General features: G+C 51.2%; 9 protein-coding genes and 1 non-coding gene across 10 annotated transcripts; 4 read left to right on the top strand and 6 right to left on the bottom strand.

Annotated features, from left to right (window-relative positions):
• Window positions 1-633: 633 nt before the first annotated feature.
• Window positions 634-2278, bottom strand: CLUP02_09164 (uncharacterized protein; the record flags this gene model as incomplete). Its single annotated transcript, XM_049288143.1, has 2 exons — window positions 634-1956; window positions 2033-2278. The coding sequence occupies 2 exons, from the start codon at window positions 2276-2278 to the stop codon at window positions 634-636; spliced, it is 1569 nt and encodes a 522-aa protein (XP_049145287.1).
• A 967-nt stretch (window positions 2279-3245) lies between these two features.
• Window positions 3246-9285, bottom strand: CLUP02_09163 (uncharacterized protein; the record flags this gene model as incomplete). The annotated part of the gene is made up of 12 exons (XM_049288142.1): window positions 3246-3377; window positions 3433-3605; window positions 3656-3723; window positions 3775-4271; window positions 4328-4523; window positions 4606-4743; window positions 4787-4834; window positions 4920-4954; window positions 5033-5186; window positions 5331-5396; window positions 5571-8853; window positions 8913-9285. 12 exons carry the CDS (start codon window positions 9283-9285, stop codon window positions 3246-3248), a joined length of 5163 nt encoding a protein of 1720 aa, XP_049145286.1.
• A 655-nt stretch (window positions 9286-9940) lies between these two features.
• On the bottom strand, window positions 9941-11347 carry CLUP02_09162 (esterase/lipase; the record flags this gene model as incomplete). The annotated part of the gene is made up of 2 exons (XM_049288141.1): window positions 9941-10826; window positions 11259-11347. 2 exons carry the CDS (start codon window positions 11345-11347, stop codon window positions 9941-9943), a joined length of 975 nt encoding a protein of 324 aa, XP_049145285.1.
• Window positions 11348-13057: 1710 nt separating this feature from the next.
• On the top strand, window positions 13058-15704 carry CLUP02_09161 (fungal specific transcription factor domain-containing protein; the record flags this gene model as incomplete). Its single annotated transcript, XM_049288140.1, has 6 exons — window positions 13058-13194; window positions 13278-13354; window positions 13413-13461; window positions 13517-14309; window positions 14368-14619; window positions 14694-15704. 6 exons carry the CDS (start codon window positions 13058-13060, stop codon window positions 15702-15704), a joined length of 2319 nt encoding a protein of 772 aa, XP_049145284.1.
• Window positions 15705-16388: 684 nt separating this feature from the next.
• CLUP02_09160 (cytochrome P450) lies at window positions 16389-18131 on the top strand (the record flags this gene model as incomplete). Its single annotated transcript, XM_049288139.1, has 4 exons — window positions 16389-16757; window positions 16814-17571; window positions 17631-17749; window positions 17812-18131. The coding sequence occupies 4 exons, from the start codon at window positions 16389-16391 to the stop codon at window positions 18129-18131; spliced, it is 1566 nt and encodes a 521-aa protein (XP_049145283.1).
• Window positions 18132-18367: 236 nt separating this feature from the next.
• CLUP02_tRNA123 lies at window positions 18368-18462 on the bottom strand. Its single transcript has one exon. It is a non-coding gene; the product is annotated as a tRNA-Glu (tRNA).
• A 501-nt stretch (window positions 18463-18963) lies between these two features.
• Window positions 18964-21111, bottom strand: CLUP02_09159 (PrBiP; the record flags this gene model as incomplete). The annotated part of the gene is made up of 6 exons (XM_049288138.1): window positions 18964-20278; window positions 20333-20414; window positions 20470-20542; window positions 20610-20765; window positions 20826-20952; window positions 21029-21111. Coding segments are annotated over 6 exons (1836 nt in total), but the record flags the coding sequence as incomplete, so codon positions are not given.
• Window positions 21112-21422: 311 nt separating this feature from the next.
• CLUP02_09158 (uncharacterized protein) lies at window positions 21423-21629 on the top strand (the record flags this gene model as incomplete). Its single annotated transcript, XM_049288137.1, has 1 exon — window positions 21423-21629. One exon carries the CDS (start codon window positions 21423-21425, stop codon window positions 21627-21629), a length of 207 nt encoding a protein of 68 aa, XP_049145281.1.
• Window positions 21630-21645: 16 nt separating this feature from the next.
• Window positions 21646-23069, top strand: CLUP02_09157 (uncharacterized protein; the record flags this gene model as incomplete). Its single annotated transcript, XM_049288136.1, has 4 exons — window positions 21646-21717; window positions 21800-21872; window positions 21998-22888; window positions 22939-23069. 4 exons carry the CDS (start codon window positions 21646-21648, stop codon window positions 23067-23069), a joined length of 1167 nt encoding a protein of 388 aa, XP_049145280.1.
• Window positions 23070-23499: 430 nt separating this feature from the next.
• On the bottom strand, window positions 23500-24022 carry CLUP02_09156 (uncharacterized protein; the record flags this gene model as incomplete). The annotated part of the gene is made up of 2 exons (XM_049288135.1): window positions 23500-23585; window positions 23677-24022. 2 exons carry the CDS (start codon window positions 24020-24022, stop codon window positions 23500-23502), a joined length of 432 nt encoding a protein of 143 aa, XP_049145279.1.
• Between the last annotated feature and the right edge of the window lie 1283 nt (window positions 24023-25305).

Below are 25305 nucleotides of genomic sequence, written 5' to 3'. Positions count from 1 at the left end.
TGAGTTTCATTGGAGGTCATTCGCTTAGAGAAAGAGGTAGTTCAGCCACCCGCCAGAGTTTTATACAGGACACCAGACCTACTAAAGACAGGCTGCCAGAGTGCCAGGCAAAGGTGATTAATCGCATGTGGCCCCTTTGGACTTCGGAGGCGTCTGGTGGCCTGCTGGTAGTTTGGAAATGCCAATTCCGGTGGGCGAATTGCTTCCCGAAACGTGAGCATTTCAATTTTTTTCTTACTTCCCCGGTCATGGGAACAGCGCGTGGGGGCTAGGAGCTCATAGGAGCCTAGAAGGTCGACGCCGCCTTACGGCCGTGTTTACGTCCGTAGCTATGCCGCCCATGTGCAGTTATGCAACTGTTGGCGGCGCCTCTTATCTTCAGCCAGGCCAATTGCGATGCTACTCCGTCGCATAGTTTCCTCTTCCCGGGTTGAATTTGATGAAGTAGCATGTCGTTGGTGTTTCTTCCAACTGTCAGTCACATCCTGCATATGCAGCCCTAGGAACCGCTGGAAACAAAACTTGAGGAACAAAACTTGAGCAGGGGTGGGAACATGGGATTAATTAGTACACTTTCTTGCCAGCTCGTATCTTACAGTGGCTCAGTCTGACGCCGATAAGATGTACCCCAAGTCAGATAGATTCCTTCGAATCCTTTCCGAAGCGTCGAAATTCCTCCTCAATCAGGGCCCAGCTTTCCTTTCTCAAAAACCCCTGAACCCAGTAATTTCCAGATTCGTCCTTGCCATATATCATAAAAGCGTCACGAGTTTTGTCATCCGTGTTCATGGTGGTGCCCCAGAACATGACTGGTCTGACATGATCTTGCGCCGCATCCGCCGCAGAGTTCCCCACCACCCCAGTGCAGGGCTTGTGTTCGCCAACGTCGCCCGAGGCAGCAGAGCTGATATCGGCGGCATCCAAGAATTTTGCCTTGGTCCAGTTGGAGCAGGCAATCACTCGGGAATCCCACCGCGCAAACAGGGGCATTGTACCCAGAGCTGCAAACCAGTTACGTGCGAGACGCAGGAGACTTCGGGTCTGCATGTCGCTGGTCTGCTCTGCGATGGCTTGGCGCAGATGTTGGGCAATCTGTGCCGTCGTGTCGTTGGCAGCCTCCTGTCTGGATAGAACAGTCGTTGCTGGAAGGATCAGGTTTTGCAGGTATGGGCCCTCGGGCGCAAACGTATTCTCCAAACGCCGGCGGATATCGAATACGTTGCATATCACTGCACTGCACCTCTTCCATGGTCGTGACGACATGACAAGGCGAGAACCCCAAGCTGTGATGAGATCCCCATCGCTGACGAAGGGAACCACTCCACCATGTGTTTCCTTCAACTCTTGCTCGACTCCTTGGCGCAGATGCCTCAGATAGTTGGCGGGCAGATAGATGTGTCGAGCCTGCACGGTTCGGCGAGTCGCGATATCCCATACATATCTGGCAATGAAGGACACCAAAGCAACGCCACGAGTTTGCTTACTTTCTAAAGCGAACTCTCTTTGCGAGACTTCCTTATCGTGGTCTGTTCCTGCGCTGTCAAGCACATCTCGATAAGTGCCCTGAAGAGGCTTGACCAGATAGCTTTTGCCCACTATGATATTGGACCATGCTTTGAGCAGCTCTGATATACCCATGGCATCGGCGAGCGAATGTGGATAGGTGAGTCCTACTAGTGTAGCGTCTGCGAAAGATGTGACATGAAGACATAGCAAGGGCTCATCACTCCTCAAGTAATGGTTGGTGTTCTTTCGCAGATCAACAGGCGCAGCGAAAGACTTGAAGGCTGGACTGCCTTCTTGTAAAGATGGTGTAGATCCTGTTGCTTTGGGCAGCCTCGAAGCAAGGGGATGGGAGTTGATGTTGGTGTTGAGGTGGTCGACGTGGGAAAATCTCACGGCAGGGCGTGTCTCGGTGAAAACGCGTGGTACATGGATCTCGAGTTTTCCTTCACTCTGCACGATTTCACGATGGCAGTCAGTACCGGCACGTAAATGGGTTCTTGATATCAGAATGAACATCATGACTTACATTGGCTCGTAGACGGCCTCCAATCTTACGCCATCCAGGCGTATGCACAAGTTGGAGTAGACTTTCGTGAAGCTTTCTAGCGTCGAGGACGTTGTCATAACGAAAGGTATAGTTGAAAACGATTTTACGAATAATAGCCGCCTGATCTATGAAGTGAATGGGCAGAACTTCATCTTCGTATAGAAGACATTCGTCTTTTGCCGATTCGAGATCACTCTCTGTCGTGAACTTTTCGTAGTTGCGCATTTCAAAGAGAAACCCCTGAAGGCTTTTGAACACAACTTTTTCAAAGAGACAAGGAGTTTGATAGCCAGTCTAGGTAAAGACAAGTTTTAGTGAAGGAATAGGTTGAATTGCGATGCCCGGTGTCTCTGTAAGTTGACTACCAGGCGAGAATGCTCTTCAATTTATATGTTTTCCATCGAGCAGATTAATGTCCGCCATCTTCCATCCTCGGCGCGGGCTGGCTCTGGGGGCCAATCCTTCTGTCTTGATGTTGCCTCTTTTCAAGGTCATACGGCCATTTCACAGCCATGTATCTTGACGCCATTTTGGGCAATGTCAGCCAGCCCAGTAGGGCTGATACATGTCAACTTTTGAGAAACCTCCAAACCAACGAGATACAAAAGTGACGAGAAGGAACATTTGGGTGTGGCGGAGAGACTCCTTATTGGTGTTCCTACGAACGAAGTTACCGGCTCGATGCATCCAAAAGAGAAGGGATTCCACTTTGGGAATGTGTCCGGTGTGAGTCTTGTCAAGTCGCCCCGCCCCCCAATCGTAAGACGACACAGCCTTGTTCCGCGCCGCATCCGTCGCTCATTGGTCTCGCCAATAGTCTCACAGAATTGAGAGTGACTGCCTGGAACCTCCGGTCTTAGCTGGATTTGAGAAGGGTGATGGCATGCCTAATAGTCTTCATACCGTGTGACGAATCACTGTGCACTCTAATTCTTTGTGTGTTGGCGACCTTTTCCGGCTTTACTAGCTGAAGACAGGAATCGACCAAGTAATTGTATCAAGACAGATTCTTGAATGAGAGCCTTGCAAGAGCAGGCCACACCGGAGTTCCCTGTCTCATTTCTCTAGACCAATGCAATGCTATTGGGGAGGGGAAAAGTCCAACCAGACTAGAGTGCATGTCTCTCTCACACGCTTTGAGACGGGAAGGTTATGAACCATTGCATTATTAAGACCATGATAACATTCATCGTTATCGAGAAGCTAATGACCGTCTTTTTTGGGTCTGCATCCTGTTTCTAGGCGTGGTAGTCAAAGAGCATTCTGCCAGAGAACACTGCCCAATGACTTTCGGTTGCCAGCCCTTTTCTTGACCTTCGACATCCTATGTGCGTTTCTTCGATTTAAATTTTCCTTGTTTCCATCTCGTAGTCGTCTACCCTCGACTCGTGAGTAATTGGCTTTGTGAGCATGACAGTGTCGTCGCCAGCGTAGGACTCAAAGCCCTTGATATTATACTTGGCGGCAAGCGGGCCGAGTTCGATCAATCCGGCAATGATGATACCAATGCTGACCTCGATGGCGGACCAGTTGAATACGGGTGCAGCATCGACTGTACTGTTGTTAGCTTTCGGAACCCAGAGTGGAGTTATCAACACATACGAAGCTGGTCGCTTGACCCCTTGAGTTTGACCAGTGCCACAAGGCGGATGATGTTTGCGATTGTCGCGCTAGTGTCCATATTAGCAAATGCCCTCCAATCACCTCGAAATAGAACTTACAGGATTCCCAAACCGAAGATTCCGTAAATGTACATCTTCAGTCTTGAGTTCAGGCCGCGGCCTCTCATCATGATCCATGGTGAAACCATCAAAAGACCATCCAGGGTCGCCGTTACGATAGACAGCGCATATCCCATATAGAGCTGACCCGTGAGAGGCAGGCAATGCCCCTTTGCGTTCGCATCCAGTAATCTCCATGCGAAATCAATCGGCTGGCACTGGACTAACAAGTAGATGATGAAAGCAAGGCTAATGGCCACGTCCAAGCCAATCGATACCCAGAACAGAGAAGTCAGGATCCTCGAGCGCGATAGTCGAATGAAGGTCAAAGCAATGCTTCCTTTCATCGCGGAGGTGAGTACCACGTAAATGATTTCCAGGAAAAAGAGTACTTTGAGAGAACTGGCGATTCCGGGGAGCGTCGCCTGGAGAATGCTGCCGCCAATTCCACCTTGAACACCTAGGACCAAGAGAGCGTAAAGAGCCGCAAAGGCGGCCTGCAAGCATAGAATTAGATAAAGCGAATGCATACACCGCGAATTGGGGTACGAACCAGAGCTGTAAGTAGTAGGTAGTCGTTGGGTCGGACATGCTTCGTGATGAAGATCCGAGTATACAGACGTAGACCGACGAAGAAGGTGTTAAGAAACATCAATATCGCCCCCACCACGATCATGACCATGCCCTGTTCAGCGATCGCCATCTTGACGGTAGTGAGTAGACGCTCCGGTAATAAGTGGCGCGAGTGACTTGACGAGTTCGGTGTTGTGGCCAGCACGCAGAAATATCTGGCTTCCAGAACTGACCGGATTACTCCCGATGTAATATTACCGATGTGAAGGGTAAAAGTTGTAGAAGTAATCGTAAAGTCGGTGCATTCGCGACGATGTGAAGGGACAAATATCCAACCGGGATACTTTGGGATTGCAGTTTCTGACATGAAGACACGCCGACAAATACAAATCACCGCTGCAGCACAGATCAAGGATCTGGCACACAGAAGGTCCCCTACTTGAGGATGTAATTGGGGCTGAATAGTATTCGTATTAGAGTGTCGGGGCTCGCATGGTTTCGTGTGGTGTTTCAAAACCTGTAGAAATGAGAAACCAGTAAGCTTTCAATTGACGTCCGACCGAGGCTGACACAAGCTAGATGGGAGGCCGACAGCAGCAGTTCCCTGCTAGAAACTGATCAAACTGAGTAATCCATCCGCAGTCAGGGTAAAGATGGGATGAAAAAAGTGCTGAGATACGAAAACCCGATACCGAAGACAGCAGCAGTATGTGTGGACCGGTGCCGTGTTGCCGAAGGGGTTGATCCGTTCACATTGATCGCCGGTGACAGGCACTGCACGGTGATGGGAGGCGACGACAATCAACCACAAGAAACATTGACCCAATCTGCTTAATGACCTTGGAGAATTCAAAACACATCATATCACGAGTCACTGTTGACTGGAGGACTGGACTGCTGAGACGTGCTCTTATAATGCCATGGTATTTTCTTCAGGGGCCGTCTGAAATTCTGAATACTCAAAAGCTCGAACAAGTCTTCACTCTTTTCTTTTGTAAGCCTTCCGCGCCTTTGGAGAATGCGATACCGACATACCCTGGATTACGGTGCTGAATATGACGATTTGTCAACCTCCAAGGTACTAAGAGGAAGTTCCCTACATGCCTGCAAACTGGCTACTGACAGACGAAGATCTTTTCAGGATTCTGGCCCGTTTTCATTTAACTAACTAAAGCCTTCATATTGTATCCCTGATGCCCTTACCCCCGTGCAAATACACGAACTCTTCATCACCGAGTACTCCAACAGTGAAATGCCTAGTTTGATTTTGGGTTCTCTGAAACCAGCCCATTCTGAAGCTCAAATCATCCACACGACTGTAGAGGTCGCCCTTGGACAGTAAATGAACACTCTGTGGTAGGTGACTTGGTGCATTTGAGCCCTGAAGCAGGTTGACCATGGACGCCATGCTATGGAAACCATCTGGCGCCAACCCTTTCACTTCCATATCGAACAACCGCGGGATTCCACTAAGATGCCTCGTAGCGGCGGAGAGTACTGCCATTATGTTACAAAGAGCCACTAAGCCCAGTACCGCCATCAAGATATATGTGATAGTGGGGTTCTGGACTAAACGTCGTCTGCTTCTGTCTACAATGATTGCTTCAAGCAATGGGAGACCATTAGCAGGTGGAGGGCGATTTCTGGAATTTTCAGTGACGCCAAAGCGATTCTCTAAGTTGGCGAGTTGGGCACCGATGAACCCCAAGTTGTGTTTCAGGCTATCGAGAACGTTGGATTCCTGGCTAGCATCTCCCAATGCGCTCAGTGGTAGTTGGCCGTATGGCTCTATCAAGACTGTGAATTGCCTTTCCATTGAACCAGCGAGCGGGTCGTTGAGGCTAACAGTGGGGAATGCGTCACCCGCTTGGAAGTTGATGAACTGATAATCGAAGTGAGGAACGTCAAATGGAGGGTCCCAGAACTTCGTAGTTGATAGATCGGGTTCCGGCGGCTTTTCGGGGTCGAGAATGTATATGCCGTCCGACTCCATGGATAATGAGACCTTGGTACTCGTCTCGACCCACGTGTAGTTACATCTCCAGATGGAGAGATGGTCAAGGTCGTTTCTTTCTTTGTTGAACTCTCCCCAAACGTAAGTTTGAAATCGAAATGGGGAGTATATGTAATCAGGAGCGCTCATATTCAAGCCAAGTTTACAAAGGCCGTTGATGGAATACGTGTTTCCTGGTGATTCAAGGATGTCCGAAAAGTATGAGCGGCCTAGTCTGTTCGTAGCGCTGCTCATGGAGATGATTCCCAGAAGCTTCGCTCGATTTCCATTAGGACAATCAAACGACTCGACCATAAGGACCTCGAAGAACTTGTCCTCCTCGGTGTAGTTCCTGAATGTGATGTTGTAGGTGCTGGCGGGCAACTGGACGCAGGAAGGGGCCAATTTGGCAGCCGGGACGCTGAGCTGGATAGAAACATTCGGGGAAACCTCTGTTCCTTGCAGTCCGTCAAGAACCGGGAAAACGAGATCATCGTAGGTGTTCCGTGGGTATGTCAAGGCTCCATCGCCCTTACGCAGGACAAGGCTGCTCAATGAGTCTCGCGTTGCTGCGAAGGACCCGGCATTGTTCAACGTCATCTGACGTGATCCAAACCATGTTGTCTGCCGCAGCTGGACGTTCGTAGAGCTAGGCACTGGGTCTACGGTGAACATAACCGAAGCAAGAGTTGTCAGAAATGCGCAGAGGAAGGTAAGCAACTGTGACAGGGTGACAGCCCAAACACACTTTCGGACCGACCAGTATAATGCCCTTAGACCCATCATGTCGAGGTATGACATATCGAGAAATCGTGCGCTACACGGTCGCAGAGAAAGGCTTGAAAGTGTTGCCAAACCTCGATATGCGAAGTCGCAGCAGCCGACATACAAAGTAACACAAAGCATTACCAGTGCTGGAACAGACGTCCACAGCAGATGCAAGTAACCATCGGCATTTATAGAGGCAAGCCCTTCTTGTGTTTTCGATACACTTAAAGTGTAGTACAGCCCACCGATGATAGCAAGAACCAGGACAGAGATCGGCACACGTGTCCATGTCCTCAGTACCAAGGGAGTGAATTCACAAGAGCTCCACTCATTGTCGAGACTACGCGACTGAGAAGCCATGATGTTGTTTGACAGATCCATATTGTCGCGGAAGAAAAGCATGCTTCCGAGAATTGTAGCAGGGTCTCTGTGCCATACTGACATCCTCTTTCGGTAGCGAAGCAGGACTATTACGGTCAAAACAGCAAGCAGGAAGAATAGCGCTGTCATCGACAGCGAGACCCACTGGTTGACTGTCAGCCTTTCGATGGTGGCGATTGTTGTTCCAGTTGTTTGGGAATCGCTTTCTTCTCGCAGACGATAGTGGCCGATCAAAGGGCCCAAGATACTGCTCGTGTTCATGACCGCGTCGTACAGAACATCATTAGTGAATAGTGATGGATCAGTGTCATTGTTCGTTCCCTTTCCGTTGAACTGGAAACCTGTAATGATCGGCCCAAAGATCGTACCGGTCCCTGAGCCAGCCCATAGACCAACTTTTTCAGGGATGGAGCTCCCCAACAATGACCAGAGGTCCGCGTTGACTGTTCTTCTGGACCCGCCCGGTATGACCGTCATATTCGGGCTCACACCATCGTCAACTATCTCCACTGGGGTTGTCCAGGCCGTCGAGGAGCACAAAATCGCCGCAAAATTAAGAACATCAGGGTGAGATGTATTCTTTGCTGACGGTCCAATGCGAGTTGCGTGGTACAAAGACTGGTTGTGTTGTTGTGGAAGGTTTGAGCACGGTTTTGGCTCATTAAGGAGGTTGTTGACATTCCAACTGCTCTGTAATGTCGTCTCGTTCGGGCTGGAATTGATCCACATCATTCGATCGGTGGTGACTGGGACAGACTGATCACAGCCCTCGAATAAAAGACTGGCGTTGAAGGCGTAATAGCTCCTGGCGGGGCCTGTTTCCTTGAGGTCCGTATGCGAGTAGTTACTAAGCTTCAGACATCTCATCTCTGCAAAGTACCCATCGACAGTAACTGTAATCGGTTTTGTTTCTGTTCCCCGCCCGGAGCCCCGACGAAACGAGAACGTCTGGTAGGCCCCTTCTTTTGTGACCCCAAATGGTAGCTTCATCTCGAAATTCTGCAGGGCCTTTGCAATGTAATATGCACTAGTCTCTCTATTGGACATCGCTGGAGTACTGATATTGAACGAGTTGAGCACCCGAACATCGACGGGTTGTTCAGCCTGAAAGCTGACCAGGCTGTACAAACTAGGGGCAAGAATAATCTGGATCTTGATGAAAAGAGACACAACGGCGATGATGAAGACAAGGAAGTGTCTTCTCCGCAGGGACTGATAAAGAATCGAAGGCGACAGCATTGCTGTGTAGTCGAGAGAGTACCCGTCTCTGCCCATCGATGGGTTGTCGCGGTAAGCGATCCAAGGCATATAGCGAATGGCTTGTAACTCGACTCTTGACCAGAAAATGGACAACAGAGTGAGGACTTGATTTAATGAATGTCAGCCTATCTTGACACACAAAGTCTTCACAGTTTTCGCTTACTTGCTGTTGGGCCAAATCGCCAGAGGTAAACGAGGCTCTGCCGTGTGGTGACCAGGCCACTATTCTGCTGGGAGAATTGAAACATGACAATGAGAGAGACGCCGAAGAGAAGGAACAAAGCGGCGAACGCCAACAATGTCCCTGACCGAAGCCATGTTGGACACCAAGCTGCTGTGTGATTGGTAGTGTCGTCTGCGCTTCTGTCCTCGCCGCTGACGGATTTTTTCGCTAGGAAGCTATCAAGCTCTATATCCCGTTGAAGAAGTGGATGCGTTCCAACGATGAAAGCGTTCTTGTTGTTCTCCGTAAAATCATCATCGAACAGACTACGGGTATTTGTCGAAGACCGCGAATACTCCGACCTAGGCGCCATGTTGGGAGTAGTGGGGCTTAAGGTGCTGCCATGAAATCAACGGGTGCGAAAGCGTTCTTCTCCAAGAAGTTTCTCTATTTCTCAAGTTGAACGAAGCTCAAGGTGTGACATTATACTGTCAAGAGCGGCGGAGCCTGATTGAGGCAAGCAAGATCAGATTTTCGGTAATCGCCTGTTACAGTCGGGTGACCGAAGTGTCTATATTTTATCCAAGCTTCTTTAGCCTCCAGGCAAAAATTATCAGGGCGGGCTACTTTCTCCATATGATGATGGGCCTATGAGCGCCTCAATACTGAGAGACCCTTGTGTTATGTGTGTCAATGTAGGGGCAACCCCCGGGAGCCTTGCATTAGTTTCCGACATTTCGACTTCAGCTCCTGGTTTCTGTGGTGGCAGTCCGAAATATTTGGCGCGAAACGGGCGCTTAAAGATGACCGCATGATCCTTCGATGGCTGATGTGGCGGTTGGGGGCTAATTGGGTGCCTGATGCAACTTGATATAGCGGCCGGGGTCTTCATTTACACCAGGAGCCCATTGAGTTTGTCGTATGTTCGTCTCATCAGGTGGTTTGATCCTCTGCAAGCTTCATGTAGAACAAGTAGGTAAATAGTCTAAATGTAGTGTAGAATTTGAAATTTACTACTTCTCAAACATTTATGCCAGATATCCTCTTTGCCGTAACCACTCCTCGGCCATTGAGGGCCATTTCGAGACCGGCATCCCTTCAGTGTCCAAAGCGAAGCCGTGGGGCGCGTCAGCAAAGACGTGGAGCTCGACAGACCCCTCCGCTGCTTGCAACCCCTGCGCAAGCCGGTATGCGTTCACCACAGGCACCACGGGATCGCTGGCAGAATACACAATAAAGGTTGGCGGTGCCGGGCGCAAAATCTGCTGATCGGGGATGACAACGTCGTAAAGCTCCTGCTTCGCCGGCGGCTCGAGGGGTGCCTTATTGGGAATAATGGTGTGCCCCTTGGCATTGGTAGAGATAGGTCCGTATCCAATGATGGCGAACTCCGGCTTCGGCACCGGTGCCCCGGAAGAAGACGCCCACGAAGCCGGGTACTCGGCCAGCAGCGCGGACGCAAGGTGGCCGCCGGAGGACAGACCGCACAACGCTAACCTCGCTGGCGCCGCCTTCTCTTCGATCAGACGCAACGCCTGTCTGGCATCGTCGACGGGGGCCTGAGGTCCTGTTTCTGCTGACGGGAATCGGTGCACAAGTACAAAGGCCTCGAAACCGAGAGAAGCGAGCCAGTGTGCGACAGCGACACCTTCACGGCCCACCATGAGCTCGATGTAGCCGCCACCACCCAGAATGAGCACCGCGCGTCCGTTTGACTTCGCTGTTGGTTTGTATCCAAATAACCATGGTCTTGAAACTGCTTTGACAACTCCTTGATCGATAGTTCCTTGTGAAAGGTCGAGTTCGAATGCCCCATCGATGGGTTCGCTATCCCACAGCGGCCATGCGGAGTCCGCCGCAAACGATGACAAAAGACTCATTTCGTGGAGAGTATCCGACTTCGAATCGATGTCGCTAGTGACAGCATGAAAGAAACTAACGTGAAAATGTCGACCCCGCGTTTTGAGACTGGAGAGTTGGTCTGACGAGATGGAGTGATGTGTCCACGAGTTGTAATGAGAATTGGATCCTCGTGTATTTGAACAAGCGCTCGGTTTGCTTTGCCCCGATCAACCGAGTTCAACGCAAGTCTGAACCATCAGAGAACGCAGCATCGCCATGCCAAATGTTACTAGCAAATCAGTCTATAGAAGTCGTGAGTAATGAGGAGCCGCCAAAGCATCGATCGGGGCTGAACAATATCTGTGCAACAAAATATAAGGTCGCCAGAGACACCCGGGTAAGATGAGATGGGAAGACGAATACATCATGAGCACGATGAAATTATTCCGCCAAATATATTCGACATCACGCGCATTGACAAAACCGTTGCTTCTAGGTCCTAACTTGGCGAACATCGTCGGGGGCAGGTCGTCAATATACCCGTCGGATGGCGTTTCGACTGGACTCAGTGTTCTCGCCCCGAGGGGGTTCATCCAGGTCGTGGCGTTCCAGGAGTAATCGATCTTAGCCCAGGATTTACCTGTGTCCGGGAAGTAAGCCTCACAGTCATGATGAGCCAATCAATAAGAATCTGGATACCCTCCGTATTGGTCTTCCATCTAAATGCTTGTCGGTAAGCCGTCACAGTATTGACTTGCTTATTTGCGGTTAGCATGCTTATCATATTGAGGAATTCTTTATTCTTCGCATAAGTGTGTCGTGTACTCCGAAAAGCCGTTTCAACATCCCCTCCCCCCGCCGTGCAACTACTGGTGTTCTACCGAATTACTGAAGAACCGGGCCAAACCGGGAAAGATCCCAGACAACGCATGTAATCTCATCGATTGAACGCATATTGACGAAAAATATTTTGATCCAGGGAGAACTCGATTATATGATATCGCTACAATCAGGAAGATATTATAGAAAGAAGATCAAGGGGCCTGGGCCAACTTGGATTTGCGGTTGGTGGCATTCGGAGTTTGAAACGGAACCTTTGATATGGCCAGCACCGATGTTCTCTACGCCCTTTGTACGATATAATCGTGGGCGCAAACCAGCTGAGATTTACACACATTCAAATATCAATTTTTCCATCCATACCTTGTTGCATGAGACTGGAGAATGGTGTCGCCTATGTTCTCCACGAGAGATATCTCTCCTAGACAAATCAAAAGTGAAACACACCGATCAGTGTCAGAGCGGAACTCTTTCCGAGTTCCGCCCTCGATCTGCGCGTGAGGAACCGCCGGAAATTCCGCCGCTAGCCCCGCCATCCCACCTCAAACAGAAGCATTTTGGACGCCGATAGCATTCGATCTTTAGTAGAACCTCCGATCCGCGCCTGTGAAGAATTCCAGATCTCGATGGTTTTGAAGGGGGTCAAGAATTTTGGAAAGATCCTAACAGTCACATATGGTACAGAAAGTTGCATGCGCACATCCTTTGCAAGCTCTTCCCATCTTTGTTGGAACGGGCAGTTGCTACATGATCGATCTACCTACGAAACAAGCCTCTAATCGGATGTGTAATGTTCCCAGTGATAAACATCATCTATAACTGTTATTCGCAGTGAGATTGTATCTCGAGGAACATCGACCTATGATGAGAGCTCTATTTCGACTTTCAAGTTGCAATAGTTGTGGTGATGTGAAACCCTGCGGACGCCGCCATTCCGCAAATATTTAGCTCAAGACCATCTATCCCCTCCAAGCTTAGTCCGGCTAGCAACCGAGTCAGGTAGGTTCCTGCTCTTATCTCCATCCCCATACGGCCGTCCAGTGAAGTCACTACAATTTCTGATTCAGTACTTCATCTTGTATTCCTGGGGAAGGGAGTGTTGGAGAACGAGTGATCAATCAAAGACTCCCAATTAGTCAAATATCGAACGCATCCCGGGAAGGATTTCAGGTGTGACGCCGGCTTTGACGGATGGTGATCAACCCCCACTGAATGCCAACCTACCCCAGAGATCTAGCGGCTTAAGTTTGCGGGGTGGCGGGGGTTAATGTCCAGCCAAGATCCTTCAAAACCCCCCGGAAACCCTACCTTTCAAATTCCGCCCTTTTCTCTCGACCTCTTTTATCGTTCGATTATCATTCGACTGCTTCGCTCAAAGAAGCAGGTCTCAGAAAAAAAGAACGAAGAAGAGAAGAGAGCGGAAGGAGATCACGTGCTATCACTTTTTACTTTTCAATTGGAACATGGATTCTCCAGAATCTCCCAGCTCGGTCGGCGGCGGCGACGGCCCGCAAGCCGGATCCCCCGTTTCTCAGAAGAGCGGAATTCCGAGTGCCCCAAAGACCCGGACCACTCGAGGGAAATACATTTCCAAGGCCTGGTAAGAAGACCCATCTTCGGGATTCCGACGTAAGCAGACGATGGTCGTTGGTCTATACTGATTACGTTTCGAAAACCTTGCAGCTTTGAGTGCCGGAAAAGAAAGAGCAAGTGTAATGGCAAGAGCCCTTGTTTCCGTTGCGCTCGTCAGGCATTGACCTGTAGGTCGATCTATTCCTCCCATTGCCGATACAGAGCGAAGAAGACTAATAGCCTTAGGCGCATACCCGGCCTCGAAGAAACCACGCAAAGACAGAGGGAATAGCGCGTAAGTATACAGCTTGAGATGAACACGGTATTTTGTTGACTAACCTAGTACTTAGTGATACCGATGCTCAAGCTATCCAGTCTCTAAGGGATCAAGTAGCTTCTCTGCAAGGAGGCCTGGATCAGTTACGACGGCACCAGTCCCAGCAGCCGTCGGAAACCCAGTCAAGCCCTCTCCATTGTGAGGTTGCACCAACAGTGCTCCAAGATCTCCCGGTCCCATTGGGCAATCCGGATGATCAAGTAGTGGACCCAGCACTTCAACCGGACCCCATTGTCGTAGATGTTGAATCCTCCACTAGCCAAGACGAGCCTCAACCATCCGCCAGTTACACCTTCAACATCAGTCTTGCAAGAACACATCTGCGGGCACGGGGCATCGGCACCGCCGATCACGAGACCGGCGGGATGCCCGGATCTGTTAATCCAACTCGTCCACCTTCACCATCCATCCAAACAGCCTTTGGGTTAGACGTCGGGTCAATAGATCCTTTGTGGCTAATCAACGAAGAGGAAGCTGTAAGGTTATGCAATGTGTATGAAGAAGAGATTGGCATTCAGTACCCCTTCCTCGACATTGGGTGGCTTATCGAACGAGTTCGAAGCCTTTACCATGCCATGAACAGCGGTTCTCGCCTTGGGTTTGCCTTTGCCGCAATCCCAGGGCCGACAATTATCGACCCTCAAGATCTAAGCTTGGTTAAGATGGTGCTATCTACAGCCTTGACTGTAGAAGCTGGAGGCTCAAGTCAACTTGGCAGGTCCCTATTCCTCGATGTGAGGAAATCATCACACGATAAGCTCTGGGAATCGGCGAGCATCAAGTCGACTATGCTCTACATCTTACTCGTAGGTGTCGCCTTTTATTGGGTTGAAGTGTACAAGAGTACTAACAACAGACTTCCAGGCTGTTTATAGCTTTATGACTGGTGATGATTTGCAAGCTTGGAGACTTGTCGGCATTGTTGCCCGATGGTGTTTGGAAATGGGCCTTCATCAGTCAGCAACCATCAGCAAAACCTTCAAGGATGCCGGGAAACGTAAGATGGCCATGCGGCTATTCTGGTGTGTCTATACACTGGACCGGCGTTGGGGCTTTGGCGCAGGGCTGCCCTTCGTGATGCATAACTTCGATGTTGACCAGCAATTACCAGAACCTGTGAGTTACACAACACTCAGCCACGACGCTGCTACAGTTGTGAGGGAGATATTTATTAACCTTCTTAACTGCAGGATCAAGATGTTCCGTATCTCAGAGCCATGGTAGAGTACAGCCGAATTGGCGACAAGGTTTGGGCGACATCGTACAACTCAGCAAGAGCAACTGGCGCCATCAGAGATGACGAAATTTCCTACCTGCTGTACCGCATAGACCAATGGTATGAAGACCTTCCAGAAGACTTGAGGCTATCTTCGAATGAGCAGACGGCCAGTCCCAATACGAACTCTACGACATCTAGAGGTCTTCAACGGCTACAAGTCTTGCTTCATCTGCGAGCCAACCAGATGAAGATCCTTCTTCTTCAGCCTTTTCTCCACTCAACATCCAGTCTCAAGTCAAACAAATCCAAGGTCCAGTCACTCGTCAACCTAGCCAAGGACACCATACAGATGCTCGACTCTCTCAACAAATCAACAGACATCTACCAGAACCAACAAATGTGCTTCAACCATTTCCTCGTCTCCGCCCTCGGAGTTATCTTCCTAGTCGTGGCGCTGTCGCCAACGGAACATGGCGCTTCGGTCCGCGATGAGTTCCACACCGCACTGGACTTGATCAGGGGTCTCGGCGCCAGATCCTACGTCTCAAGCCGACTCTGGAGGAGAATAAGCGACCTGCGGCTCGCGTGGCGAAAGCTGGGATTGAATGCTCCTCAGTCTAGGGAAGCCAGAGAGCCTAGTACGCAGCAGGGCAACGCGCTGGTCACGCCACCCACCTCATCTGGAGGGATGGACGTTCCACCTGGAAGCGTGCCGACAGGTGTCGATGATGGGTTGCGCGGCCCAGAGCTTGATGCATGGCCAGCGGGTTCGGGTGAGCCTTTCACCGAGGCTCAGATGGCGCAGGAGCTGAATGACTTTTTCAACTCGATAGATGGCGGGGGAGACTTTGGGATTCCTTTACCCGTTTTGGGTACCGACGGAGACGGCCTCGACCCAGAGAGAGGTCCCGAAGATGCGTTTCTTGTGGACGATATGAACGCCTCCATGGATGTGTCACACTTATTTGTAGATATGCTATGAAATGACATGATGTATCATGAATCGTTCAATACTTAGCCATCCTCTTGAACCATGATTACGTGAAAGCTGCTGCATTTGTCGACTCTTCTACATTTCGGCCTCTTTACGATGCATGATCTTGGCAAGAGTTAACCAACAGAGGGATCGCTGCGGCCAATGAGCAAGCTTCATGTCTTTCTGTTGTTGAGGAGCCTGGAGGACATGAGAATCAGCTCGAGAGCCTCAAGCTGGCGATGACTGCTCAGGATCTAGGCTAATTCACGACCATCTCTCTTCAAGCCCCTCAACTCACAACCTTCCCCAATTATGCGGAAGGCATGTTACCATATTTACTACAGACAATGATTCCGATCAATGCCCGCATCTCTCCACCTCCAACTACTCCGTCAAACCCCACGTCATAGTGTGACCTGTGCGGCCTCCGCGCGACACCGGGACGCGGGGGCGGAATTTGGAACTGCCATTCCGACACCAAACCATCGTCTCGGGACCCCGCGATTTGGCTCAGGCCAAGGAGAGGACGAATCGCGGGGAACTGTGAATTCTAATGTGAGATTTCCGCCCAATGAGTTATCTTACATTATAAATGATTTTTCTCGTCTAGTCTGTCGTTATTATCAGAACCAACAAAGTCAATGACCTCAATCAGCAATTACAGTCTGCGCCCTGTACATCCTGCCCATCATGCTCGTCGCAGAACTCGTACAAGGCCTCGTCCACGAGGCAACCCACCGACCGACCGAGTTCCTCGCCAAATTTCTGGGGGTCGCGGTATTGGTTTACTTCATCGCAAACGAAGTCGTCAGATCGAAAGCTCGTCTACCCGCTTGGCATGGCCCAAAGGGACTTCCCGTTATAGGGAATCTGCACCAGCTTGGCGGTAATGCCTCGCAGGTGTACAAGGACTGGGCAAAGGAGTTTGGTGCCGTTTATCAGGTCCAGCTGGGCAACCTCCCTGTTTTGGTTGTGAACACTGCTGCTGCGGCCAAGGTTATGTTTGGAAACAACTCGCAAGCAACTGCCTCACGACCGGAGCTCTACACCTTCCACAAGGTATGTTCCATTGTCTACTCAGATCGAAATTGAGATCCCTAACATTTGCGCTCTAGATCGTTGCCAATACTGCTGGCACCACAATTGGTACATCTCCCTACAATGAGTCCCTCAAGAGGAGGAGAAAGGGTGCAGCATCCGCTCTCAACCGCCCATCCATTGAGACTTACATCCCCCACCTGGACCTCGAGACAAGAGACTTCCTCAAGGACGCTCTGAACTACGGCAAGGCAGGCAAAGTCACCATCGACCCGCTTCCCCTCGTCCAGAGACTCAGCTTGTCACTGGCAGTCACGCTGAACTGGGGCATGCGATTCCCTAGCCACGACGACGGACTGTTCAAGGAAATCACGACGGTCGAGGGCGAGATCAGCCGCACGAGGAGCGTCACGGACAACATGCAGGACTACATCCCCCTCCTCCGATACAACCCCTTCTCGGCCGGGAAGCGCCACGCCGTGGAGATGAGAATCCGCCGCGACAAGTACCTGTCTAAGCTCAACGGCGACCTGGAGGAGAAGATCCGCAACGGAACGCATGAGCCGTGCATCCAGGCCAACGTTATGCTCGATGAGGAGGCCAAGCTTAACAACGTCGAGTTGACATCGATCAGTCTCACTATGCTTTCTGCCGGCTTCGAGACGTTTACTGCAGTATCGACCTGGGGTATTGGGTTCTTGGCGACGCACCCCGAGATTCAGCAAAAGGCTTTTGAGGCGATTAGAAAGACGTACGATGAGGGAAGCCCGTTGTGTGATGCGCATGATGACCAGACTATTCCCTACCTCCGCGCTTTGGTTCGCGAATGCTTGAGGTATGATTCAGATGTGGCATCCTTGACAACCTGTGACGTCGATTAACTCTCTTACTCAGATTCTTCACTGTCCTTCGCCTCTCACTGCCTCGTGCCACGAACAAGGAGTTCATGTACGAAGGCAAGCTGGTTCCCAAGGGCACCGTAGTCTTCTTGAACTCTTGGGCTTGCAACATGGGTCAGTCACTACTCCCTTATAGGACAAACAATTCCTCAAACAGCAAACTAACTCTTCCTCAGATGGCGATCTCTGGCACGACCCCGAAGTCTTCCGCCCCGAGCGCTGGCTGGAGAACCCCGAAGCACCCATGTTCACCTACGGCATGGGCTACCGCATGTGTGCCGGAACCATGCTGGCTAACCGCGAACTGTACATCACCTTCCTCCGCATGCTGGCCAGCTTTGAGCTGTCGTCAACGGACAAGATCGACACCGATCCCATCACCGGCGCTGCTGATTTGACCAACCTGATTATCACCCCAGGCTCCTACAAGGTCACCTTCACCCCCCGCAACGAGTCAGCCCTGAGAGCCGCCCTGGAGACTGAGGTCGAGCACTGATTTCGAGTTATTTGGCATTCGCTATCTGAGATGTGGGGGAGATTAAGTCTGCCGGAGGGGGTATAGGATGGATGAATGACAAGAATGGAATACCGGTCCACTATGGAATGAATATTGCAGCATAACGATTCGGGACGGCGCCATGCATTGATTGACAGGATGGAAGAAAGCTGGGCCAAAGTCTAGCATCCCTTTTATGTACCAATAAGTCAAAAAGTAAAAGAATTATCTTGAATTTCCGAAACCGAGAATCGAACTCGGGGCTATGCCTAACCTCTCACTCACGGGAGCTCATGAGAGGGCATCATGTTGGCCACTACACCATATCGGATTGCTTGATGCTGAATATGCTCGAAATTGGATCCTTAGCTCGCGGGTTAGGAAGCGGAGTTGTGTGTAAGCGTGATGGGGTTCGCATGAAAAGATGAAAATTTGTCTCTTTGGCTTGTGGGACGGTGGGTCACCTACATGAAGTCGTTGCAGGGCGAGACCTGTCTCTGAGATATGGTGGAGAACTTGAGGTGCGGATAGTCTAAAAGCAGAAAAGGTCTGGTATTCGAGGTCGACGGAAATGTTAGCGATGGTCGTCAAATATTTATCGAGTTTGGAGGCCGAATTGAGCTGCTCAATGTCTTGTCTTACGAGTTCCTCCAAGAAATCGCACCGCAGTTCATCATGCTAGCGAATTGACTTGCTGGTGTTAGTGATGAAGTTCCCTCAGGAGTTTAACAAGGCACCTTGTTAACAGGCTTCGAAGGTCAAATCAGCGGGAAAGGATGCAAAGATTCTGGGATCAGTCAACCAGCTACTTTTAATTGTCTCTTATTGAGGTTTATTCAGCTGCCGCCACGTAGTGATGGTCAATACCGCTTTGAGGATTGATGCAGATACCAGGCCGCCCGGGCTCGACTCCTCCATAGACATACGCTGCTTCAAGCTCAATTTCTTCGCCAGTGAGTGCATCAACTGCACCAAAGTCATGGAGAACCCCGAAAGCGCTGTACGAGCACTGCTCTCTCCCACCTACGAGATGCGCTGACGCTTTGAGCAAGATCCTGTACGCATCATCCGCCGTGTCAACGTCTGCCTCTAAAACCACTTGGATAGTCTGAGTTCCACGAGGCGCTAGCGGGATGCAGTCCAACCTGAGAACAAGTACTTCGTCGTCTTTACTCGCATCTGGCAGCTCGCCCTGGAAGACTGGTACGACGATCCTCGTCTGTCCGTCCACTGTCGTGGTGAAGGTCATGGCCCGAGTACTCGGGAGTATTGTGTACCGCTGAAACACCCGATGCGCCTCGCCTCCGATGATCTCGAGAAGGACAGATCGTGGATTCACCTCAAACGTACCGACTAGTTCGTCGTATCTTCCGTGTCCACAGACATTCTCGGCAAAGACAGCCGCGCCAAACGTGACAACTTCGTCGTAGTCCCACGTGTCTGGTATCAAACGGAGACTTCCCGGGTAATCGAAGATCGCAGAGGCTCCGGTACCGAAGAAGGCCTTTACCATGGATCTTAACTGTGCCGGTTCGGTGTAGCCTCCCACAATAAGGACTTTTGAAATGTCGTTGTTAGAAAGATTCGCGCGTTCGATAACCCGACCCAGAAGGGGTAGTGTCTTCTCGAGTGTCTCCATCTCAGTTGCGTCGAATACCGAGCTCCCTCTCAGCTGCTTTTGATACATCAATCCGCCCACCTCTTTGCCAATCTGGTGATCACTGACACTGGCCAGACCTTCAAACACACCTGCATCAACCTCGAACAAAGATACCTCGAAGGTTTCTCTCCCTAGGTCATACACAATGAAGTGGAATTCGTCATCGAGCTTGTCTATGCCGAGTCCAATAGCAGCGGCGGTAGGCGCGTTCATGATGCGAAGGACTTCTATTCCAATGGAATCCCCAACCTCCGTGATGGCATCGCGTTCTTCCCTGGTGAAATATTGCGGTACAGTCACGACTGCCTGTTCAATGGGTCCAAGTGTCCAGGCTTCGGCCACCTGTTTGAGTGCCGAGAGGGCTTCGATTACCGAGTCTTTGAAAATGTGAACTTCGTGAGGATTGCTTGAATTTACTTGAGGGATCGGGTGCTTGATGACCTGATGTAAGAAGTACTCGGGTTCGGCGGCATCGCAAATCAAAACACTGATAGAAGTCAGCACTCACCATCGAAGAGTGTGCTGCAGACCATGGTCCAACCTGGAATTGAATAGAGCACTTGAAAGACTTGGATCACTTTGTGCATGATGTGCCAATTCATCCGACCCCATGATCGTGAAACCTGAAATACAGTCTGCTATCAGTCTTGCACTTTCTGATTTCAATAGTAAGCTTACTCTGGCCATCAAGCGGTATCCTCCTGGCACCGCGTTGTATCTTGCCCACGCTCGCATACGAAGGTCCGAGGCTCTTTACAACACAACTTGTATCAATCATAACGTTCATGAGTGCTTTGGAGTTCCGAGGAGACACTCACGATAGACATGAAGCCAGGCTTACACGCATCCTCCCAGTCATTGACCTCGAATGCAGATGCACCAGAGCATGCTAGCGATAATGACAAGATCAAAACACCGAGTAGACCAAAGCCTATGGCTCTATGTCTTTTTGAGGAAGGCGGCATCTCGGTCAGCTTCAATTTTCTGTCATGTGTCGGGGTGTCGTGAATGCATAGTTTTCAAGTATCGCGAACGCCTTCGGCAATGGAGGCGATGGTGACCTGGCCCTTCTTGTAGGATAACCATGAGGCCAGCTCAGCTTTTACTGAGCATGCGGCGGAAAACCTGTTCTTTTTGTACAGGAAGTACGGCTGTCGTGGCCTGTTGTTGGCGACAGCAGCTGGGTGCTTAGTGAGCTGACCAGAATATTGATCCCACGCTAGCTCATATTGCTCACTTCGGTAGGCTACGTCTCTTGGTGCTCAAGCTAAGAGTCGAGCTCGCATCCCAGTTTGACCTGACCTCACATGCTAGGGAGACGCCTGCTGGTTGTGGCTAAAGACTTTGAGATGACATCTTCTCCTTGAGGATTTGAGCGGCCTGAATTCCTGACGAAGAAGTACTCCTCCTGAAGTTCAAGATGCCGCGCTATCAGCAAAGAATTCTTGATGATGCTCTCTTGAAGGTATCGATGCGACGGATTGTATTCTTTCTGCCTGGCAAGGAGCACCTTGCTACAAAGATCGTGGTTCGTCGCGATTGGTGTGAGTGCATGTGGTTAGACAAGGGACGATGCTGAGAACCTGAGACGAAAGTCGTCCTGCTCGTTCCCCGAAACGCTTGCAGAGCACATGTACCAGGCCACACCTGGCCCACCCGGCTCCAGCCGTCATCAGTCGCCCCACTACGGGCTTCTTATCGCTCCCGCAGCTCCGATAAGGCTCCCAACGACAACGGGAGCCAGCCCTCTTCCGTCATCTTCACTCCTTCAAGTCGCCCTCTTCCCAAGCTATCCCCCGAGGCTGCCACCATTCCCAGAGCTGAGCCAGCAAGCATGACGAACGCACGATCGGAATGACTGATCCCACGTACACGGTCTTCGTCAGACTGCCCATTCTGCGGGGCGATTTCGCGGATCCCCCTCCGGTGAGTCCATGAGTCCATCCGCCCATAGCCGTCCGGGTGCCTGTAGCCGCGGGACCGACACTAATGCGACTCCACGATGCAGGTCAACTGGGATTCCGCCAAGGACGATGTGCTATGGAATATCATCTCTGGCGCAACTAAGCAGGAGATTGACTGTAAGTTATGGCTAGCATTTTGAACTTCTGAGCTTTTGAGCATCGCTGATTTGTGTGTAGGGAATGAACTGTAAGTCCTGCCAAGGAACCGGATTCACACCATCGAGCTCACTCGTTCCCTAGAGCCTTACATTTCGATGTCACCGTCGACTTCCTTCTTCAGCAAGTAGCCTACTTGACCGAGCGGCATACCGCGCAGCTTCGAGCACAGGTCCGAAAAGCCACAGCTGCCGCCAAAGGCTCCTCTGCCCCATCCCCCGTTCCTGGCGCCGAGCCACATACCCACCAACGAACTGTCTCCGCGCTATCCATCCGACGCGATTCGCCGCTCCCCCGGACCGATACAAGTACGCCAGCGACGCCAATAACGAGCTCTCTCCGGCCGAACATCACACGAAATGCCTCCTCAGGTACGATAACACGCAACCTGGGCGGCGGCTCTACGACCCGCCAGAGCAAGCCTGCCACTTCGCGGCCATCCAACGACAATCAGCGACGTCGCCTGTCGTCGCTCCCTATTCAGAGTACTCCCAGGAGCCCCGAACCGACTTCGCCTGAGGCCGATGAGCTGAGCTCGCCCACATCCTCAGACGATGAGTCCAGTCCAGCGCAATCGCGCATCATCCGTCGCCCACCCCGCTTCCAGCAGCGTGACGGACCGACTGATCTCGAAGACGAAGACGAAGACACCGAGCCTGCCTTTCTCCAATACAAGCCGCAATCGTCCAACACATCAGCACAAGATATGGGTTCGACTTTGCGAGGCGACCCTCGACACGCCCGACGAACGCCGAAAGGCAAGGAAAAGATTCACCACTCCGAGACATCAGATTCGTCGACCAGTTCGCCAGCCATGGTATCCAGGGGCCCCTCAGCAGGGGAGAGACGCCCAGCTGGCCCACTCTCACCGCGGCGTCCGGCTGAACTGTCTGGCAAGAGTCCAAGTAGAAAGGGGTACTCGCGAGACGGAAGCGACGGTACACCAAGCATGGGTAGCAGCTTCAGTGACTTGGATGGTGAGCTCTAGGATCACTCATCGTTGATTTGCAGTGCTAATTGACAGTAGACGCATCTGTGACACAATCTGCTCTCGAGGAGGCCCTCGCAAGTAAGATGCAAGACGGCGGCATCGGGAGCAGATTTAGCATCAGCCAAGCGTTTAGAAGCCGCTATATGCCCAAACCTGGTCAACAGTAGCAGCGTATGCATCATATTTTGATTTATGGTAGAATATGAATCGGTTGGGTCGAGAAGCATCTCTGGCGTTTAGGTAAGATCACGAAGAGGGTCAGAATGCCCATTTTTGCTCAGTCAATTATGGTTGTTGGGATAGGACTTGGCGTTTAATTCAATTCAGTTTATGGACGTGTTCTGTTCGATGTTTTGAGTCTCTTCCTCCTGGATAACTCCAAAGACTGACATGTCTATCCAGCAAACCCAGCACACCACTTCAGGGTTGAGAAGAGGTCGGGAAGCACGCTCATCTTTTCTCGTCCGCGTAAAAAACAAAATAGGCGCTATGTGCTTCAAGGATATGCTGATTCTAATCCATCTTACAGCCGCCTCTAAAGCCATTGATGATGACATCCCACCTCGATCTGAATATTGCGGTAGACCAGAGAATAATTCAATCGAGACTCAAAGCCAAACCACCAAACAGCGGCGCGTTGTCCAACGAGTGTCTCCTCCTAGAGTTCATGATCGCACCCTTTCCTGGGTACGCATTTCATGGCTCTCGCCTCTCTCGGCTTCACAACTGTCAGTCTACAAACACCCTGAGCCGCCGGGAAGAGAAACAACTTACCATCCGAGTCATCCGTCTTCGCCCCTTCATACGGGTCCCACGTCTTTTTCCTCGCCGGGAGCGGTTTCGTCACCACTTTCCCTCCTCCTTGGAATATCCCGTCTTCGCCTTTATGATGCCTCGTGTCGTGCAGCCGGTGTTCGTCGTCGTCATCGTCGTCAACCCTCTCGCCGTGCTCCGCACGACGCCTCTTGGCCTTGTGTGTGCGGTAGAAGAACAGCGCGCCCACGACGCCAATGAAGACTATGACAGTGCCGATGATGGCTCCGATCTCGCCGGCCGTGAGGGCTCGGGGCGGCGGCGCTGGTTGAGGACCGGTGCGGCTGTCCCCTTCGTAGAAAGACATGGCTTGCGGCTAGAGGGCGAGGGAGGGAGGTGTGTGTGGTGTTTTGTGTTTTGCCCGTTTGAACGGCAGAGACGCTCAGATGGCCCGGTCTAGGGAGCGTTGGCAGCGGGAGAGGCGTTCGATGGCGGTCCGGGGGATGAAAGGGGGGGGAGAACAGGTAATCATGGATCGAGATGGGAGCTGTGTCAAGGGCGGGCGGGCGTCCTGGAGCTCTTTGCGTACACGGGTGATCCGTGAGTTTGGTGAAGCAGGACCAGGAATCCGGGAATCTTGTAGGAATGAAAGATCGTCCCGGGAGGAAACAAAGCGTCTCTTCTTCCTCGTCCCACAGTAGGAGAATTGCAGAATCAAGAGAGAAGTAGCAGACTACAATCCCTTGTGGAGGACGATCCTGTTAAGTTGGACTGTCCGTCCATGTCTCTCATCTACCCCGGCTTTCTTGCTCTACCTACGCGGGAACCCGTACGTAGATTCTCGCCCCCTTTCTCGGTAGGAGGGGGGGGTGAGGGAGTCTGGTCTCATCCATCTGCGGTTCACCCCTTCATCTTTGCTTCTGTCGCCAACGACGGACCGGCTTGGGGAAACCTCACCGAATGGAGGACCTATCCTTCTGCGGCTAGCCGAAACGGCACTCCGGTTTGGCGGTCAGTCGTTTGTGCGGCTCTAGATTGCGGTGTTTGTCTGCTAACCAAGTGAAAGTACCCTTTCTGTGCTTGGCTGTGGCTCTATTGCTCTAGTCTATTCCTCGACTCCCTCTCCCCTCTAGAGCATTGGCAGAGAAAAGGTGACAAACAGAAATGCAGATCGTGTTGGAAGAAGGAATATGTTGGTTTGCTTGCTTCCCAAAGGGGCATGTAAGAGATGTTGGAGCATGGGTGTCCGCCTCCCTTCCCGCAATCCAACACTAACCTTAGATCTCATCCGTTGCGCCTTTTCCACCTTTCATTCTCCATCATATATCCGTAGACCCCCGGTCTGTTCTTGTTTGCTAGTGACGATGCTAATGCCTTGCCTTCTCTTGTCTTGCTCCAACGGGACGATGAAACTGGCGGTCTTGGATGAGGGGCTCCTCCACGCACCTAGCAAAAGGTCTTCAAGTTTCGACCGGCTTTGATCGATGAGTCTGAAAGTCTTGGACACAAATCCAATCGAGACAGACCTCTTTCCAAAGGAAACAGTGAGCATCAGACGGAAGACACACGTAGCTCACCCTTGGTGCCAGGACGCGCGATATCGAATCAGCTTTTCTGTATCCTGTGATCCCCCCAACTTGGAGCAAGAGA

The sequence above is a fragment of the Colletotrichum lupini genome, chromosome 4 (genome assembly GCF_023278565.1).
Source record: "Colletotrichum lupini chromosome 4, complete sequence".
NCBI classification, from domain to species: domain Eukaryota; kingdom Fungi; phylum Ascomycota; class Sordariomycetes; order Glomerellales; family Glomerellaceae; genus Colletotrichum; species Colletotrichum lupini.
Note: the sequence above shows the minus strand (reverse complement) of the source record. Positions and strands in the feature narration are given on the sequence as shown.